The sequence below is a fragment of the Acomys russatus genome, chromosome 29 (genome assembly GCF_903995435.1).
Source record: "Acomys russatus chromosome 29, mAcoRus1.1, whole genome shotgun sequence".
Lineage (NCBI taxonomy): Eukaryota > Metazoa > Chordata > Mammalia > Rodentia > Muridae > Acomys > Acomys russatus.
This window is the reverse complement of record NC_067165.1, coordinates 7,270,599-7,291,670: the sequence shown is the minus strand read 5'-3', so window position 1 is coordinate 7,291,670 and position 21,072 is coordinate 7,270,599. Positions and strand designations below refer to the sequence as shown.

General features: G+C 41.9%; 1 protein-coding gene across 2 annotated transcripts; it reads left to right on the top strand.

Annotated features, from left to right (window-relative positions):
• Positions 1-317: 317 nt before the first annotated feature.
• On the top strand, positions 318-19,512 carry Btf3l4 (basic transcription factor 3 like 4). 2 transcript variants are annotated; one of them, XM_051170968.1, is made up of 6 exons: positions 318-449; positions 3,471-3,537; positions 9,065-9,178; positions 16,996-17,197; positions 18,084-18,143; positions 19,222-19,512. In XM_051170968.1, exons 2-6 carry the CDS (start codon positions 3,484-3,486, stop codon positions 19,266-19,268), a joined length of 477 nt encoding a protein of 158 aa, XP_051026925.1. In that variant the 5' UTR covers positions 318-449; positions 3,471-3,483; the 3' UTR covers positions 19,269-19,512. The 2 variants fall into 2 exon arrangements, with proteins under 2 accessions (XP_051026925.1, XP_051026926.1); XM_051170969.1 differs by lacking the exon at positions 318-449 and adding an exon at positions 694-835.
• The last annotated feature ends 1,560 nt before the right edge of the window (positions 19,513-21,072 follow it).

Here is a 21,072-nt window from a genome sequence, read left to right as displayed (position 1 = left end):
TCAACATTCCCGACTTTCCCTTCTGGTACTAGCAGAGTCCATCAGGGCTTAATGCTTTGCGAACGACATCCGGAACAAAGTAAACACCCAAACTAAATCCAATCCCACCCCGCCCTGCTGTTAAATCCAAGACAAAAGGTAAGCGCAGACACAACGAGACCCTGAGAGGACCACCACCTCCTCCAGGAGGCAGCGCGGGCCCCCTTCTGCGCGGCCAATCAGAATATTGGGGTGTGCGAGGCAGGCTGGGCTTTGTAGTTGGGAGGCGCGCCGCCAGCCCCACCTCCCACACACCCCCCGCCTCCCTCCCGCGGGCGAGGCGGGGCCGAGCGTCACGTGGGCCGATCCCGCCGCCGCCGCCACCGCCGCCGCGGTCTTTCTCTGTCTCAGCTGAGGCAGCCATCTTGCTCTTGCCGCGTGCTGGTGTTGGAGGACCCTCCCCGCTGCAGGTGAGACCCCCGGCGGGCCCGCCACCCCACGGCCTCGGGCCGCTGCGCACGGTCTCCCCCCGCCCTCCCCTCCCGACACCCGCCGTCCGCTCGGGCTGCCACTTCCGCCGTGGCGCGGCGAGTGGGGGCGGAGGCGGCCGGCCCGGCCTGTCGGTTACGGGCGGCGCAGCTGGGGGTCGGCACCTGAGGGAAGGTCCCCAGCACCACCGCCCGCTGTGGAGGAACCGGGGCCCCGGCCCTGGCCACGCAGATCCAGTCCCTGGAGGGTAGAACCCTCCTCGTCCCATCACTCGTTATTCACAACAACAGTGTCGGACGCTTTGAGCTTTGAACGGCGCGTTATCTGTCTCATTTGCGCCTCCCAGTCTATGGATAGGGAAACTGAGGTTAGCACCTCGGTCCCCAAGCTCTTGGGGCCGGAACTAGGTTGCAGCGCTCCTCACTTTGTAATAATGGCAGGGTTTTGTTTACAAGCCTATCTTGATGGTTTTCAGACAGCCCGTCTTTATAACCTCATCACGTTGCCTGATGATTGATCGCCAGGCACAGTATTACACAGCTGATGAATGGCGGTTTCAAGTTCCACTCCCACGTTATTTCAGTATACCATTAGTGGGTCCTCCGGAAGACTGGTAACAATAGTTACCAACTATAGAGTATCTTATGTGAACTTGATAATCTAAGCTTTAGCCTTCAACCCAGTAAAGAAGGTGGTGGCATACTCTCTTAATGCGGGAGAAACAAACACAAGTTCAAAGAAGTTAAAATACCTTTCCAAAGCCCTAAGTGGTAAAATCCTGGGCTTGCCTTTCTTCTTTCTTTTTGGTTTTTCAAGACAGGGTTTCTCTGTGTAGCGTGGCTGTCCTTTGTAGACCAGGCTGGCCTCGAACGCAGAGACCTGCCTGCCTCTGCCTTCAGGCGTGCCAGGCTCACAGGCGTTCGCCACTGCGCCCGGCTTAACCTTGAGTTTTCTGATTCCACAGCTGTTGCTACTATTATGAGAAACTTCACATAAAGACAGGGCTGAAAGTTCAGATATCTTTGTGTAAATACGATGTGAGCGAAAGTACCTGGATGCTTAGAACTTGGGTATTCAATAAATATTCATTCATCGCATTATACTCTTCGGAAGCCCTTGAGAAAAGTGCAGAAAGGATTCTTGGACATTCAACTCAATGATCATGTGGCCCTTCTAAATCACTTCTCCCTTTGGGACACAGGAACTTTCCAGGCCTTCACTTCCTGTTAAAACTAGGAAGGAGGCTGTTTTGTTTATACTTTTTGCCCTGGTGCAGGAACAGGCATCTGAGAACAAGAATGACAGCGAGTAGCGATTAAACCAGGTCATCTTGGAGGTCTCTCAGCCTGAGTGTAAATGTCTTTCCTACTTGAATCCTACACAGCCCAACTTGCTGTAGATAAAAGCCACATTTCCCCCTCCCTGGCTGCTTTAAACTCCCAGGCTCCCTAAAACCACACTTCTTCTGAGATGCTCCTTAGGAATAAGATTTCTTAATTCTGTTCTTCCTGACCACCTGGAGTGACCACATTCTTTCATCTACACCGAACAAGTATGGACTCTTTTGTCTTTCCAACCTCCATCTTTTTACTTTGGGATTGTTACTGAAAATGCAGAACAGTCTCAAAGGGCTTGTCCCAATCTGCTTTTAAGTGCTTTGTTATTTCATTATTCATTATACTTTCATGGCTGTAGTCTTTATTTGTTCTTTTGTGGATACTTGAATAGTGATTGAGGTTTATATCAGCAAATTTAAGTCTGGCCCAGCTAAGATTGATACACACCCAAGACTTGATTCTACACACAATTCCTCCCATACAAGGTTTTTGTATGATGCTGAACAAATTGAAAAGCCGTAGGTTCTGATTTTTACTTGTGAAATTAATTCAGCCTTACTGCGTGATAGGTATGTACAGGCCAGTTCCCTTAGTTCAGTGCCAGTGCAGAATGGTTAGTAATTTACATACTCTATGATTCTCCCTTTTTTCTTCCCTTGCAAATGTAAAAAACAGTATTCTTGTCATCTGAATGATACAAGGTTAGAGAATTAGCAAAAAAGAAAAAAGTTTAATCATAGCCTTTCCCCTTATTCACTCATTTTGCTAAGCCACAGAACAGGCCTAGCAAGACTGTTCAATTACCTTTTATCCGTTTGTAGAGCACTTCTCCACAGCAGAAGTGCCACTGGGTCAGGCTAGAATTCATGATTTTATAAAGTCCTTAGAATCTTCAAATCTCAAAATTTGCATAGTTTTTTTTTTTTTTTTTTTTTGGTCTTTCCCCACCAACTTAATGTAACCAAGTTACATCTTTGTCAAATTGTGTAGTGAAACATTTTACCCTGGATACAATAGTATCTTGTTAAGTGTGACAGACTATCAGGTCAAGGTTTAGAAGGAACACGGTGCTGCAGAATCAGGGAGCTTTTGGAAACTTGGTAGCTTCCCACTATTAACACATCTGACCTTGAATAGAGGACATGACTTCCTTGTATTTTGACAGCCTGGCGGCCAGTTGGTCGATTTCTTCTTTGATTACCCGTTTTCCTTTGTGTCATATTTATCCTTTATAAGAAATACAGACCGTGATTCCGGAGAAAGTGATCTACTTGAAAATTTTGCCAATAACATTTGGTAACTGTTCTCTGCTGTGGAAGTCTTTAAAAGAAAAGCCCCTTTCTTGAAGAGATTTCATAATTGGTTAGGTTTTTCTGAATGCCAGAGAACTGAGTCATACTTTAAGAAAAGATCTTTAAATAGGCAACATTGAATCCCATTCATTTGCTATTTGTATATTTGACTCCCATGTGGTATTTAATTTTTTTTTAATTTGTTTGGGAAGCTAGAACAGGTTATTATTATTTGTTAAGAATATAGACAGTATTGATATGATTGCACTTTATGCGGACTGCATTAACTCAGTGAAGCAAAGGTATTATTTGTATAAATAAATTGTTAACTTTGATGAAACAGTGAATTTAACAAATCTGTTTTCCCCCCTAGATTTACCAACACCATGAATCAAGAAAAGTTAGCCAAACTTCAAGCTCAGGTCCGGATAGGGGGCAAGGTGAGTGTGGTGTGAGACAAAGTAGGAGAACATATGATTGCCAGGTAGTATTACTATTTGATTACTATTTGTGGTCGTTGAGTCCAAACTTTTTCCAATGATTAAAATCAGACCACATTTCTGTTTGATAGTAGTTTGTCTAAAACAGATAACTAGAAGATGTTTCTCTTTGGTGGTACCATGAAAATAGACACCTTTGTTTGAACCCTCACTTTAATTTGGTATGTGTGTCTGCATGTGTGCAAATGTGGGTAGGCATATGTGCACATGCATGTGGATGCCCGAGGTTGATGTGAGGTGGTGTCTTTCTCATCTATTTCCCACGTTATCTATCAAGGCAGGATTTTGCCATCTGCTTCCTTCCACAGGCTCCCTGTGTGCCATCTCCCACATGCAGGGACTGCAAGGCCCACCGCACCCCCTGGCTTTATGTGGATTCGGGGGATCCAGCCAGGCTCTCATGCTTGTGCTTTACCCATTGAGCCAACTCCCGAGCCCCTGCATCCCAGCTTTCTCTATGTGCTTATGAGTAAGCTACCTAGTCTTGGTAGACATCCATCATTTTCATCTGCAAAATAGAAATAATCATGAAGGATGCTTCTAAAAATTAGACCACTGGGGGCTGGAGATATGGCTCAGAGGTTAAGGGCAGTGTCTTCTCTTCCAGAGGTCCTGAGTTAATTCCCAGCAACCACATGGTGGCTCACAACCATCTATATAATGAGATCTGGTGCCCTCTTCTGGCCTGCAGGCACACATACAGGCAGAATGTTGTACATATGATATATAAATAAATCTTTTTTTAAAAAATTAGACCATTGTTTATAAACACCTAGAATGGTGTCTGACACAAAGTGAATGTTAGTGTAGCAATTGTGTCTCTCCTATAGGGAATGGTAAGGGTTACCTTGTCTTGATTAAATGTAGCTACCATGCAGATGGATACACAGCTCTGTTAACTGGGAATGTTTGAAGTAAACATACATTTTGTAGATTGTCAGAGTTTCCTCCCAAATTCCTACTTTTTCTTTCATGCTGGTGAAAATGAGGATAAGCTTTCATATTTCATATACTTTAAAGCCTTGGGAAGTTGTGAGTACCAAAACCTTTGTTTTCCCTTCATTTGTGGCCTGAGACTCAAGGAGAAGACTGTACCCTCATCTTTATCCAGTACAGTGTTTGCAAAAGATAAAGGACAAATACTTACTTCATACACGGCTCGCTGTGTGGAAAGGACAGACAGGACAGTATGTAACAAGTATTACTCTGCTTTACATTAATCATAACCACAGCTCTTGAGCTCCTGAGGGTGGAGACAGAGGGAGAAAGGAAGAAGTGACGAGTACTTTTCCTCTGGTAGTGATAAAGTTGGATGATGTCAAGTCATATTAACACACTGATGGCCACAGTGTTCACACTGTAGCACGTGCCAAGCTAGAGGTTTGTAACAAGTAGATAAGGCCTGGAAGGGCCTGATGCTCTTCCCCCATCACAATTTATTTATTTATTTACTTTGTGTGTGTGGGTGTGGGTGTGTGCATGAATGGTTTATACGTGTGTGTATGCTTATAGACACATGTATGTGTGAGGGCCACAGGTGAGCATCATATATCTTCTATGGCTCACTGCCTTATCTTTTTAAACACACTTTGTGTGTGTGTGTGTGTGTGTGTGTGTGTACACACATGAAGATCTGAGCACAGCATGCAGGAGTCAGTTCCCTACTTCGCCATGGGTTCTGGGGATTGAACTAAAGTTATCTGTCTTGGTTGCAAGTGCTTTAACCTGCTGAGCCCCCTCACCAGCCCCACTTTATTTTTTGAGATGATTCGTCACTGAACCTGAAGTTTGGGGATTCAGTGAGACTGACTGGCCAGTGAGCCCCAGGATTCCTTCTGTCTCTCCCTTCCAGTACAGCTACAGGTGCACACTGCCATCCCTGCTTTTTATGTTGGTTGTCCATACTTAGGTCCTTAGGCTTGACACAAACCTGTAACCTACTGAGTCATATCGCCAGCCCCACTATTATGTATTTTTAATGTAGTGATCGGTACATGCATTGTTTCATCTGCTGTAAATAGAATACTTCATTTGGACCAGGTATAGTAAAACAGACAACTTTCTTCCCTTTGCCATTGACAGAACTCAACATGGAAGTCATACTCACGAACACAATGAGGAATAGCAAGTATTGTAATGAAGTACCAAGTATTTTACTTAGGAGGGCCATGCTGGGGTTTATAGGATAAGAAAGAATTTAATCACAGCCGGTGAAAGGGTTAGTGGGAGGTAGGCTAAAATGCATATGTACAAAGGCACACACAGGGAGCTGAGAAAACATTGAGCTTAACAAGGCTGGCTTTTATTTGCTACAACTGGTTTAGAGTATATAGTTGATAAAGAATGGTAGGGATGAGATGACAAGTGGTTTGGGCTCCGTCATACTTTTTGTACCCCATTCTGAGAAGCTCCATACAAAGTGGACAACTATTGAAGGATTTTAAGAAGGAAATGGCGGGGTGTGGTGGTGCTGACTTAACTCCAGAACTCGGGAAGTAGAGCCAGGCAGATCTCTGTGAGTTTGAGGCCAACCTGGTACATAGTAGTTCCAGGACAGCAAGAGCAATATAGTGAGACCTTGTTCTGTAAATGATGGGCATGGTGGTGCATGCCTTTAATCCCAGCACTTTGGGGGGGTGGGGGCAGATCGCTGTGAGTTCGAGGCCACTCTGGTCTACAAAGTAAAGTCTAGGCTACACAGAGAAACCCTCTCTCAAAAAACCAAAAAAAGAAAGAAAAAAGAAAATACAGCCCCCCCCCAAAAAAAGAAGAGGAAATGATAGCCAATTTGCCACTTTAGAACTGGTGGCCGTGGGGGAAATGGGGTCAAATGAGAACAACCTGAAAGCTATTGCTGTACAACTTGGTACACAAATTTCTGACATGATTTAATGACAGATGGGTATGAGGAGATAAAAGACAGAAGAATTGAGAGTGTTTCCCAGGCTTTGATTTAATGTGGGATGGTGGTGTTACCAACTACAGAATCTAGGAGATGAGCAAGATGAGTGGACGCTGAGTCAGTAGACATGCTGACAGAGTCTCACTCTGAAGTCCATGCTGCCCAAGAATTTGATATGTTGACTAGACTGACCTCAAACTTTCTTTTGGGGGGGGGGGGTTGGTTTTTCAAGACAGGGTTTTTCTGTGTAGCCTTGGCTGTCCTGGACTCACCTTGTAGACCAGGCTGGCCTCCAACTCACAGCGATCCGCCTGCCTCTGCCTCCCGGGTGCTGGGATTAAAGGCGTTCGCCACCACAGCCTGGCCTGGTCTGGCCTCAAACTTTTAAGCAATCCTCCTGCCTCTGCCTTTTTGCATGCTGGGATTACAGGTGTGTACACAGTACTTACATAGACACTTGGTTGAAGTCTGCGTGGTGGCATCCTCTAATCATGGCACTCTGGAGGCTGAAGCAGGATTCCCCCACACTGCAGAGCCAGACTCGAGCAGAACAAGCAACTGAGCCATCCCGTTAGGACTGCTTCCCAAGTAAATGGCCATCTATGTAGAGAGTGACCCACAGCAACTGATGACTTTTTCTTCACTGGGATTACTGAGACAGAAGCCCCAGCCTTCCTTCTGCAAGTCCCTGAGAACTACTGCAGGAGCTACTAACAGACTAAAGACCCCATTTGCCTTCTATCACTGCTTATTTCAGAAAGGATAATCTCAGAGCTTACGCTGATATTGGTTACATTTTTAAAAAATTGATCCAGAAATTTAATCCATTGTTTTAAATAATTCTTAATGGAAAATGTATTTTTTTTTAAAATTTATTTCATTTGTATGTATTGTCTCTGTGTCTACTGGTGTCATCAGGGCCCAGAAGAGGGCATGTGATCTGCTGAAGCTGTAGCTAAAGGCAGGTGTGAGTGCCTGACGTGGGTGCTAGGATTTGAACTAGCATCCTCTGGAAGAGCAACAGGGGCTCCACACTGGAATCATATCTCCACACTGAAATTTCTGATTATCTGTATTTCTAGTTATCAATAGAGAAATGAGCTTTTATTTTTAACTTCAGGCCCAAATCCTAAGACTCATCATAGAAGTTACATTCTGACCACTCACCACGGTTGTGCCCCAGCTCTCTGACTGGGCGCATTACAGCCTCCAGGTCCAATTGTCACGTGGCAACCTTTAGATGGTGGTAAACAGGCGAGGCGGAGTCTCTGTCGGTAGCTTCCTATTGCAGTTAGAATAAAGCTGAGCACCTGCCCATGAGATTCTAGTCTACATAGTGTGGCCCTGGTGTGCCTGTCTGATTTCAATTCCCGCTTCCTCATCCACTCTGCTCTAGCCACACTGGCGTTCCTCTTTGTCTAGAAGACAAGTTCAGTCTTGTTTGATTCTGCTTGGATCACTCCTTCCCTATCATGGGTCTCATTTCTAATAAACTAGTGCTTCGCTCTTTTACTATTATAGTTTTGTTTTCTTTCTTTCTTTTTTTAATACCTTTATCCTGTTTGAAATGATCTAATTTGTTTAAGTACTTGCTGACATTTCCCTTTCATTGTAATACAGAAACTTAAAATCTTTCTTTTTTTTCATTTCTGACTCCAGAGTACTAATAAAATTAAATTCCTATTCAATTCTCAATATAGAGTAGTTCCTAAGATTTTGACCATCCTTAGACTTTATTGGCAGGGCCTAAAGGGATTCTGTAAAAGCACACAATGATTGAAGGTTGCTATAAAGCATACTAAGTGGTCTTAGACTTATAAATTGTGTTCTATTAACAAACAGTATTTTGAAACATAATGTCTTGAAATGATAAAATGTGGTCATTAAAAAGGAGTAAGAGCTGGCAGTACTCGAGAGGCAGAGGCAGGCTGATCTCTGTGAGTTTGAGGCCAGCCTGGTCTATAAAGTGAGTCCAGGAGAGCCAGGGCTACACAGAGAAACCCTGTGTCAAAAAACAAAACAAAAACCAAACAAACTAAAATAATACAAAATAAAAAGGAGTAAAAGCTGACTACAGTGTCCTTCAGATGTTGGCTTAATATCCCAACTCTTTTTGGTTTTTGGTTTTTCGAGACAGGGTCTCTCTGTGTTAGCCTTGGCTGTCCTGGACTCTATTTGTAGACCAGGCTGGCCTCGAACTCACAGAGATCCTCCTGCCTCTGCCTCCCCAGTGGTGGGATTACAGGCGTGCGCCACCACGCCCAGCTCTGTGGCCTTTTTTTTTTTTTTTTTTTTGGTTTTTCGAGACAGGGTTTCTCTGTGTAGCCTTGGCCATCCTGGACTCACTTTGTAGACCAGGCTGGCCTCTAACTCACAGCGATCCGCCTGCCTCTGCCTCCCGAGTGCTGGGATTAAAGGCGTGCGCCACCACGCCCGGCTTTCTGTGGCCCTTTTAATCACTGCTGTTTGGTTGGGTTTTCCAGTGTGGATTTTAGATTATGGCTAGGAGGATGTGGTTGCTGTAGCCAGTCATCATGCACAGTAACACCTCTGATTGTTTTCCAGGGAACAGCTCGCAGGAAGAAGAAGGTGGTGCATAGGACAGCTACTGCTGATGACAAAAAGCTTCAGAGTTCTCTAAAGAAACTGGCTGTGAACAATATAGCGGGTATTGAAGAGGTATGAGCACTTTGAAAACCCAAACTACAGAAATAGCACATGCATAGCTCTTTCAACTTTTCAAATTAAAATAATGGCTTGGAAGAATCTTTAATATTCCATGCACTTGTCTTTGAGGAATGTAGTGACTGAGCTTCCTCTAGGGATGAAATGATCTGGGTAGACAATTAAGGGTTTTCTTCATACTTTTCAGACTCAAGGTATTTGCATGTATGGCAATATGAAACGGCTCTTGAACTTTAATGAAAAATAAGATTTCTTTTTCTGCATTGCATTGTTTCTGTGACTTGCTTCTAACTTGTGATCTTGCCTCTTTAGTATTGGTATTTAGTGGGGAATGTGTCCTGGTGCCTAGCAAGTTATTTTTTCTAATAATGTAAAAGTAAAGCCCAATTTTTTTTCAAGTGAGGCTTTTATTTTTACCATAAATTCACCTTTCCACACTACAAAGTCTCTACTACCTTATCCAAAATCTTTTAGTAATAGCTTTATTTGAATTCCATCTCCTACCCCACCACCGACCCTCTTTTAGTTTTTGAGACAGGGTTTCTCTGTATACCCTTGGCTGTACTGGACTTGCTTTGTAGACCAGGCTGGCCTCAAACTCACAGCAATCTGCCTGCCTCTGCCTCCCCCAGTGCTGGGATTACAGGCGTGCGTCATGTCTAGCTCCCTCCCTCCCTTTGTTCCTTCCTTCCTTATTTTTATGATTTATTTACTTCTTCTGGTATTTTTGAGACAGGGTCTCACTACATAGCCCTGGTTGTTCTAGGATTTATTATGTAGACCAGGCTGGCCTTGATCTACCTGCCTTTGCCTCCCAAGTGCTGGGATTAAAGTTTAGTTTTGTTTTTTAAAGTATTGTCTCATTGGATAGCTGCCTCCATCTCCATAGTGCTGTGATTATACTCAGCTAATTGGATTTATAAAGGCTCTTTCAAAAATGATAGCTTTTAAGTCTATTAATTATTTTTCTCATTGTTATGACAGAATACTTGACAAAGCATCTTGAAGGAAGGGTTTATTTTGGCTCCCAGTTTGAGAGTATAATTCATCATACTGGTGAAGGCCTTGGCAAGAATATGAGGCAGCTGGTCATATTCCAACAGGCAATCAGAGAGAGGTGAATGTTGATGCCCTGCTTTTCTCCCCCTTCCCCCAGCTATACAGAGCTCATGTTACTGCACAAGAGAGAACCCAGAGTGTGAGAGCAGGGGTGAAGAGCAGAAGGCTGTCACGTCCCAGGGTCACAGGTGTGGCCAGCCTTCCCCAGCATCTTCATCTCCTCATCACAGTACAGAGCCAACATAGCCTGTAGACAGTCAATATGGGTGCCACCAGGTTCACTATCCAAAGCTCACTCCTCTCTTACCTGTACATCTTTTAGCTCATGTTTTAGTTAGAACTCCAAAAGATATGGTCAAAGTTATTCCCAACGCAGATAAAATGTAGCCAACTGGAGAGGGAAGATGCCTACCTGAGACAACTCACAGGCTGAGGAATCACAGCAGGTAGCAAGGCAGGCTGCAGAGGGAATGAAAGCACCTCTTTATCCATGGTTCTGCATCCACAGAGTCTATATGGGTTTGGGGGATTTGAACTCAGGTCTTAATACTTGCGCAGCAAGTCATCTTACATCACCATCTTTCCAGCTCTTGAGGCTCTTCAAAGGATAATTTGTTAAAATACATGTTTCATAATGAAGTAAGGACACAGCAGTTTTTCTTTTGGGGGGTGTTGGGAATTCAACCCAGGGCTAAACAAGCACTACTGTTACTGAGCTACATCTTCAACCCTAGTTAGTCATTGTTAAGCTCCTGTCAAACTTGTAATGCTCTGGTTTACATGGTCACAGTTCTGTTGTAACAGATTGTCACACTAGAGGGCTTAATAACAACCAGCACTTACTGCATGGCTACTGTATGCTAACCATTTTGCAGATATGGTACACAAAGTATTATTTATAGCTTCTGTCATTTCTAACATACAATCTTGTGGGAAAATTCATTAGACGTCTAGCCATATAATTATGTATTACTCCAATTTGGCTTCATAGCATCTGACACTATTAGTTACACTTGAAAAAGTTAATGCTTGCAGAGTTTCTTCATTTTTTAAAAAATTTTTTAAATTTTATTTTATTAATTTATTCTTATTACATCTCAATGGTTATCCCATCCCTTGTATCCTCCCATTCCTCCCTCCCTCCCATTTTCTCCTTACTCCCCTCCCCTATGACTGTGACTGAGGGGGATTTCCTCCCCCTATATATGCTCATAGGGTATCAGGTCTCTTCTTGGTAGCCTGCTATCCTTCCTCTGAGTGCCATCAGGTCTCCCCATCCAGGGGACATGGTCAAATGTGAGGCACCAGAGTACGTGTGAAAGTCAGTCCCCTTGAACTGACAGCGATCCGCCTGCCTCTGCCTCCCAAGTACTGGAACTAAAGACGTGCGCCACCATGCCCGGCCTGATATTCTCTCTCTTTCTGCCTCCATCCTGCTGTCTCTCTGTCTGTCGTTGTCATCACCTTCTCTCTGCGCACCTCCCCCCATGGTGTGTGTGTGTGTGTGTGTGTGTGTGTGTGTGTGTGTGTGTGTTTGTCCCTGCTGCTAGGAATCAAAGTCAGGGCTTCGTGCACGCTAGCTTTTCTATCACTGAATCACTCTTAGCTCTTACGTACTTTTATTATAACGTCTAGTAAAGCTGTGTTGTTAGCTTCTTTTTGTTGATATTGTCGCTCCAATTTTTTTTTTTTTAAATACAAGGTCTTGCTATGTAGATCAGGTTGTCCTAGAATTCACAGTCTTCCTGCCTAGCTTCCCAAGTGTTAAGTGTAAAACCATGCACCACCATACCACTTAGTTCTAACTTTTTGAGGAGTCACAGCCCCTAGGACTACACAGACAGTCAGTGGTGTCTATTTTAATAGGCACGGCATATTCTCACCATTTCAGCATATTATCTTCCAGTCTTGACAGGCTCATGTATAGGAAATATACATGAAATAATTAATGATACAAAGTAACAACTGTAAAGTTTTCACATATTTGAACCAATCTAAGATGAAAAAGTTTTTACTCTTTTTTCCCCCCTTTCTGTAGTTGACCTTTTCAGCAGCAAGACATTTGCTTACATAACTTTTGCAGATTTAAAGTATTTTTGTTTAGGAGCAGGTAGAATACTATGTATACCATGACTTATTCACATACTTTTGGGTTAAAAACATCTTCTTAGGAGGGAAAAAAAGAAATTTTACAGCATTGCATGCATGTATGAAAACATGTAATGGGCTGGTTGTGGTGGCCTATGACTTTAATCCTGGCACCCAGGAGGCAGAGGTAGGTGGATCTTTGTGAGTTTGAGGCCAGCCTGGTATACATACATAGCAAGTTCCAGACTAGGCAAGGCAACATAGTGACATCCTGACTTGAAAAAACAAAATCATATAATGATTTTCGGAAACACTGTGATAGAAAACTCTAGGTATGTCTTAGAATAAGAGACCAGGAAGATGGTTTAGCAGGTAAAGGCCCCTTGTCCTTTGCTTATATGTACATTGTGTGACTTAAACTCCTATGAAATGCATACAGCTTGGGCTAGAGAGATGACTCAGTAGTTAAGAGCACTGGCTGCTCTTCCGGAGGTCCTGAGTTCAAGTCCCAGCAACCACATGGTGGCTCACAACCATCTGTAATAAGATCTGGTGCCCTCTTCTGGCCTGCAGGTGTACATGCAAATAGAGTACTCGTATATAAAATAAATAAAATCTTAAAAAAAAAAAAAAGACATGTATCAGGATGTTCAGTACAACTTAACCTTCAGTGTCTAGAAGAGAAACCCGCCAAGAAAGAAAATTCGTAAAGAATTCGTTTTGATCCTATGTTGGCTTTTTTGTAGCCATTGAGATTTATATTCTCCACATATCTATAATGTTTTTCTTTTCCATTTGACCTATATTCTGAGACAAGTATTTGACAAGCTTGTATAGAATTGCATTTTTATAAACAAATGAGTGTTTTAAGCAAGTAGGAAGGAACCCAAACAGTAAGTCAAGACACTCTAGTTCACACTTAACCAGCTATTTGTTCTTGGGTATACTATTTAACAGAGACCTCTGTATTCACTTCTCTAGCAGAGAGAATAGATCTCTGGTGGCACACACCTTTAATCCCAGCACTTGGGAGGCAGAGGCAGGCGGATTGATGTGAATTGGAGGCCAGCCTGTTCTACAAAGTGAGTCTAGGACAGCCAGAGCTACACAGAGAAACTCTGTCTGGGGGCAGAGGGGGAAGAAGAATATAGATTCCAAATTAATTATGACGTTAAGGCAGGAAGGTCTCAAATCCAGTGTTGCCACTTTTCTTTTTTCTTTTTTCTTTTTCTTTTTCTTTCTTTTTTTTTTTTTTTTTTTTTTTTTTTTGTTTTCTTTTTGTTTTTGTTTTTGTTTTTTGTTTGTTTGTTTGTTTTGTTTTCTGGCACAGGGTTTCTCTGTGTAACCTTGGCTGTTTGGCTGTCCTGGACTCACTTTATAGACCAGGCTGGCCTCGAACTCACAGTGATCCACCTGCCTCTGCCTCCCAAGAATGTTGATACTTTTCATGCCCAGAAGTATTTGTAGAAATCCTTTATTGAACCATGTGATTTGAAAAACATCGTTGAACCATTGAACCATTTATTCTTGTCTCTTAATAAACCATGGGACCCTAGAGTAGATCCAGGGCGGCTTCTTTCATATGCACTGTTACCTCCCAGGCTTTTAGCCACTTTAATATTTGACTGCTCTACCAAACTGCAGTCATCTTCAGAATAATATAATTTATCCTCTAAAGTTACAGTAAATCAAGTTACAGTGACAGTTGTTTAAAGCAGCAGTACTGAACTCTTACTGTCTATGATACACTTAAAAATAACCTTAAATACTGGGCATTGTAATACATAATTTTAATCCCAGCACTTGGGAGGCAGAGGCTGAATTCTTTAAATTCAAGGCCAGGAAGAACCACAGAGTGAGACTGTCTCAGAACAAACAAAACAAAACAAAACATAAAAAGATCTTTAAATATAGTCCAGTGCAGTGCTGAGAAAAGAATATAAAATTAAAGAGTGACTTTTGTTACACACAGACACAAAATTAGAAATGATTTGTGGGGTTATTTTCAGGGATATATCTGTAATTTCTCTGCTTACAGTCTTTCCTGAAGCTTGGGGAGCCCCTTTCTCCCCCTTCATCCCTGTGCTGTCAGTGGTGGTGACCCCTCTGAAGAAAAGCCCACTTCCACTGGCACTGAGAGCACCCGACACCTGTGTGATGGACAAGGGCCGTTTTATGCCTCTGAAGTAGTTAAGTGTTAATGTTCCCAACCTTTTTATATAATAAGAACTTATCACCAAGGTGACTTTTAGACTGGTGTCAACCACGTGGTGGAATGACATTATTTACACATTTAACTTGTATAAATGAGATCATACCAAAACAAAGCAAACGCAGAAAGGAAATATATGAAAGAGAAATAGCAATTTAAATAGCATTTATTAACTTGTTTATTTCTGTAAATCCCAAGATATAGAATAAATTAATGTGAAATAATTAGTTCAGATTGGTAAAAGCTAAAGAAATAATGGCAGGACACTGTTAAAAGACTCCTAGTTATTATTTTTTTTTTTTAAGTTTTTGGCTTTTCAAGACAGGGTTTCTCTGTGTAGCTTTAGCTGTCCTGGACCTCTTCCATTAGACCAAGCTGGCCTTGAATTCACAGAGATCCACCTGCCTCTGTCTCGAGTGCTGGGGTTAAAGGTGTGTGCCGCCACCACCCAGCTAGATGCCCAGCAACTGACAAAACATGTTCTAGTAGGTAGGTGTGTGGGAAAGCTTTGCTTGCAGAAATTAATGAAGGTGGTTCAGAAGGAATATTTAAGAATGCTGTCAGAGGATCGTCAGGCCTGTTGGTACAGGTCTGTGGTTCACAATTCAAGGCCAGTCTGTCAACTTAGTAAGAATCTATCTGAGTGGCTCAGTGGTTAAGAACATTGAACCGCTCTTCCAGAGGACCTAGATTCTATTCCTAGCACCCACATGGCAGCCCACAACAGTCTGTAACTCCAGTTCCAGGGGACACCCTCACACAGACATAGGCAAAACACCAATGCACATAAAGATAAAGACTTTATCTCAAAATAAAAAGAGCCGGGTATGGACTTAGCTCACTACTAAAATACCCCAGAGTGCCCCAGAGCATGCGAAACAAACTAGCAACACATCTGTAGCCTCAGCAATTGAGAGGCTCACCTGAGGACAACATCCCAAGATCCCCGTGTCTGATTTAAAAAAAATAAAAATCAGGATGAACAAGATGCTATTCAAAGCCTGATGACCTGAGTTAGACCCTGAGAGTCCACACAGGTGGGAGGAGAGGAGAAGTGGCTCTACAGTGTTGCTCTCACCTCTACATGTCCACCCTCATCACACACATACACAATAGTAAACTAGGTAGTGGTGCCGCATACCTTTAATCCTAGCACTTGGGAGGCAGAGGCAGAGGGAACTCTGTTTGGGGCCAGCCTCATCTACAGAGCGAGTTCTAGGATGGCCAGGCTACCCAGAGCAACCCTGTCTTGAAAAAAAAATTTTTTTTTTGGTTGTTGTTGTTTGAGACAGGATTTCTTCTGTTTTAAAGAGCCCTGGAGCCCTGTCTGTCCTGGACTCGCTTTGTAGACCAGGCTGGCCCGGAACTCCCAAGGACCTGCCTGCTTCTGTGTCCCAAGTGCTGGGATTAAAGGAGCACACCACTACTCCTGGCTAGATTTTTTTTTTAGAAGTTGAAAAAACTGACAAGTTTTGTGTAAAGAATGACACGACAGGGCTGGAGAGGCAGCTTGGCAGTTAAGAGCACTTGGTGATTTTGCTGGAAACCCAGTTTGGTTCCTATATAGCAGTTCACAAATGTCTCTGAAGTTTAGTTCCAGGGCATTTGATGCTTTTTTTTTTTTTTTTTTTTTTTTTTTTCCTTTAAACCTGTGTACATGTGGTGCATATGTACACATTTTTAAAAAAAAGGCATTACTCCACGTGTGGAGATACATGCCTTTATTCCCAGCACTCAGAGGCAGAGGAAATAATGTGAGACCCTACCTCAAAAAACAAAACCAAACAAGAAAGAATAACGTAGTAAAAGTAGGTTAGATTTTTAGTAAACTTACTGAGTATTCAGAGGTAAAAGTGCTTAATTGATTAAATTTCTGTGTCATCTTTGTGGATATTTCAGTGGTTTCCACATACTTTTTCCATCTTCCATTCTGTCCTCTAAGTAAGATGCTCCACCACAAAGTGGTAATTGTACTGATTTTGTTCAATCCTATAAATTGAGTAAGATGAATAACTAAATTTTCTGAGAAATTGTTTGGGTTTTTTTTTCCCCTGGGACAGGCCTTGGTTGTCTTGGACTCTCTTTGTAGACCAAGCTGGCCTCGAACTCATATTAACCCACTTGCCTCTGCCTCCTGAGTGCTAGGATTATAGGTGTGTGCCACTGTGCCCGGCCAAGAAGTTGGTTTTTAGATGTAGTTCTACTAGAGGGAAAAAAAGTGGCCATGACCTTTCTCCACCTTAAGGGGCAAGCGACTGTTTCCTAACCTTTCTAGCAGTCTGTGCTCTCCAGCACCACTGTACCAAGGATCTTTCCCTGCCATGTTCACCACTGAGCTAATTGGTACCATAGGATTGCTACTATGTAAAATGCCACCATTGATAAAACCACTTTTTAAAAAGATATTTTGGGTTTAATCTAGCATGTGAAAATGTTTTCTGTGCCCATACAGGTGAACATGATTAAAGACGATGGAACAGTTATTCATTTCAACAATCCCAAAGTCCAAGCTTCCCTCTCCGCTAACACCTTTGCAATTACTGGTCATGCAGAAGCCAAACCAATCACAGAAATGCTTCCTGGAATATTAAGCCAGCTCGGCGCTGACAGCTTAACGAGCCTTAGAAAGTTAGCTGAACAGTTCCCACGACAAGGTATGTATTATTTCAGTTCAGCACCTTTTCCCTCTTCCCTGCTGTAGTTAAGAAACCTAATACTTTCTAAAGCAACCCATCTGGAAGTAGGGTGTAGTTCAGTTGACAGAGTCCTCGCCTAGTATGCATAAGGTTCTGGTTGAGTTCCCAGCAGTAAGTGAATAGGGGGTGATGGCATGCACCTGAAATCCAGCAGAAATTCAGTTACTCTCAGCTGTTTAGGGAAATTGAGGCCAGCCTGTGCCAGAGACTCTGTTTAAAAAAAAAAAATGTTTTTCTTAAACTGAGAGGGTTTGTCTCAGTAGGTAATTCTTTTACTTTTTAAAATTCCATTTGTGTCCATCATAAAACTTGTAGTTTTCTTTTTAATTAATGAAGTGTGTCTTATAGAATATTCAGATACAATATTGTCGATTGCTACTATACTTTTCAGTGATTACCATTATAAACAAGGTAATCATCAGTTCTGAATTTCTAGGTTGGTTTTGACTTCATGCGTGTCCTGTTGCTTCGGTCATCGTGTTGCGTTTCAGAGCTCATGCATACCCAGATAGATGCTAAGATGAAATTAGATGGAAAAGAAGTTCATATTTTTTAGTTGAAGGATGCAGGACTGATACCTTTGTTCAAGTTTTTCAAATTCTTCATTTTGCAATTAATTTTTACCTTTACTGTACATTGAAATTACCAGCTATAGTTAGTATATAGTTAATTCAAGTTAAAATTTCACTGTTTTTTTTTTTTTGTTAAACAAAAAAATAGAAGTGAATTTTAGAGTGACGTATTTAACAGGCATATGAGCTTTAGACAAAGAAGCTTAAGTATTAGAGATGATCTGTGAAGCTCCTCATTCTCAGTGACTAATATTCAAATAAACTTTTTGTAGTATTGGATAGTAAAGCACCCAAACCAGAAGACATTGATGAAGAGGATGATGACGTTCCAGGTAAAGGACATTTTGTTGGTGTTTAAAGTTTGTCTCAGACCAGTGAGGTTTCTAGTTAGGTACTAGCTGGCTTGGAAGACACTGGAGCTGGGCCCTCATAATCATCAGCCTGTAAAACCAAGGACTGGAGCTTCAGGTCAGAAAAATGTCTTATAAGTCCTTCTCTGGCCACGGGAAGAGACATGACATCCCGAACTACCATTATTAATACTGTCGAAGCCTGGTTCCAGGAACGCTAAACCTTATAAGATTGCAGAAGGCTATCTGATAAAGTGTAAAACCAAACAGGCCTGTCACTCACCTGAACAGAGCAAAGTCCCTCAAGAAAAGCCATTTGTTCTAGGGACTTCAAAAGTGGTAGACAGACTGCCTAAAATACAGTCCAGTCACACGTACCCCTTGAGTTTGTGCTCTACTTTTATAAATGAATTTACCTGTCCTTTATGCTGTTTCTTTGTGTTTTGTCTAAATTCTTTAGACAGAGACCACACAGACCAGGGAGTCCACTGAGACCCCTATGATAAGATACAATGAATAAGAACACAGAATTTAGAATCAGAAAATATCCCACAAAGCTCTGTTGCATGGATGTGTTAAATAGAAATCACTATAACTATCAGTATACATTGTTGAAAATTTTTTGTTGGGGAGCTGGAGAAATGGTTCAGCAATTAAGAGCACTGGCTTTTCTTCCTGAGGACCTGGATTCAATTTTCAGCACTCACGTTGTGGCTCACAACAATAAATCCAGGGATCCACCACCCTCTTCTGGTCTCCTCAAGTACTGCATGCACATGGTACACAGGCATACATTCAAGCAAAAACCCATATACATAAAATAAGATTTTTAAAAATTATTGGCAATATAACTGACATAAAAATATTATTCACTTTAGTTATTTTTGCATACATTTTAAAAAGCCATTTCCTTAAGATCACTGTTTTATAAAAGTCACTGAAATGCTGTTAGTTCATTTCTGCCTTTTCTTTTTTTTTTTTTTTTTTTTTTACTAATTCTAGTTGCAACTATTTGACTCATTTGCATTTTACTTATTCTTTCCTTTCTTCTTTTTATCAGATCTTGTAGAAAATTTTGATGAAGCATCGAAAAATGAAGCTAACTAAAATCCTCTGGGTTTTGGAAGCTGGCATGGACTAGATTTAACAATCAGCTGTGTTGTTCCAAAGTTTTACAGACACAGAGAACATCACCTGTTATTAGTTCAGTAATATAAATATTTTGTATATTAATAATGCTGTTTGTTCAGCATTTCTTGGTCATTTGATTTTGCATTTTGCACTTCTTCCCAGGATATATTCTTTTGGTCAAAATATGAAGTATTGGTGCAGTTTGAGGGCGGGCTTTTTTTTGGGGGGGGGGACTTTTGGTGTGTGTGTGTGTATATGTATGTATGTGGGTGTGTGTGTACACAGTGGACAGCAAATTGGATACCAATTATATCTATTCTTTCCCACAGTAGAAATAAAGCAAATCTTTACATTTGTTACTTTTTTTTTCCCCCTAACACTGCACATAATTGATGAAAAGTGAGTATGTTTGATTTCAGATCTGAAGAGATTACTACAGTTGGAAGTTTGGTGTTAATTTGCTCAGTTAACTTTAATATTTTTTATACACTTCTCTGGGTTGGAAACGTCTTGAATTATTTGGCCGCCAGATTGCTGCCGGAGTCACAAGTCAGGCACCTTTGGTGTAGCTGTCTTAGAATCGCTTCCTAATCAGACCCAGAAAGTTTTCCTTTTATTAGCTCTCTTCCTGGTGCCCACCTCCTCCCAATTTGATCTTTAAATGGACTGGTCAACCTTTGATAAACTCTTCTCTTCTGCCCCGCTTGAGGCAGAAGCTCTCCATATAGGTCTGAGAGGGCACCTTTGTTCCTCACCTGGAGAACAGCTCCATCTTCAACACTTTATTTCCCTTCACATTTACAGTTTGGTAGATTTCAAGCTGGAATAATTAGCATGTGCTTGCTAAATAACTGTGTACAGGGCTTATCCTGTCTCCTGGCTGTTCTTGGTAGCAGGTGCAAGGGTGCCTCTTTTTCAGCAAGGTTGAAACTAGGCATGTCCTTTTGAATAAAAACATGTAGGCGTAGACTTGTAACATAATCGGGCCTTCTCTGAAATGGCACTGGTCCCAGGAGAGTTTCCTCAGCCTCTCTCCCATTCCTGGTCATGAACTTACCTCTGGCAGCTGCTTGTGACACCCTCCTGCATGCTTAGGACAATGCTTTGGGGGGAACAGTGGTAAAACACAGTATTTGCTTACCTCCTTTCAGAGGACTTGGCAGTAAGTTATGTTCATTCACTCAGGCTTTCCTCTTGCTATCTGATAAGAGCTTGCGTTTTGCATACCAGCATTTATTACAGCCAATATTTTAGGTCAGAAGAGCCTGTTGTTTCCTAGCCCATCACCATAGCAACTGCAGCTTAGCCTTACAGCATGGCAGCTGTTGTTTCTCGCTACACATCTGTCCTTGACACTCAAGATGCAAGACCAGCAGCATTTGAGAGTCTGTAGACATGAAGGCAAAGCTCCTACGTCTTTTTCATCCAAACATTTTCAATTTATTTCACAAATTTGATGATTTTTTTTCCTTTTATGTTTTATATAATAAATGGACGTAACAAAATAAATAACAATAATAAAATAACAGTACAAAAGAGGAGACTATTTCCTCTAGTGCTTCTGTTAATTGTTGTGGATAGTTCTTTCTTTTCTGCTCTCCGTGCTCAAGTGAATTCTCATGTGGCCATTGTTGAAATCTCATCCACTGTTAGGTCAGTATCTGTACCTGGTCTGCTTAGTCCAGAATTTTGTTCCTTTGAGTGCGCAAAGGCACACATTGTGAAGCAACAGACAGAGTAGTGGATGAAAAAGAGAGTAAATTCAGAAATTTGTGTTCTG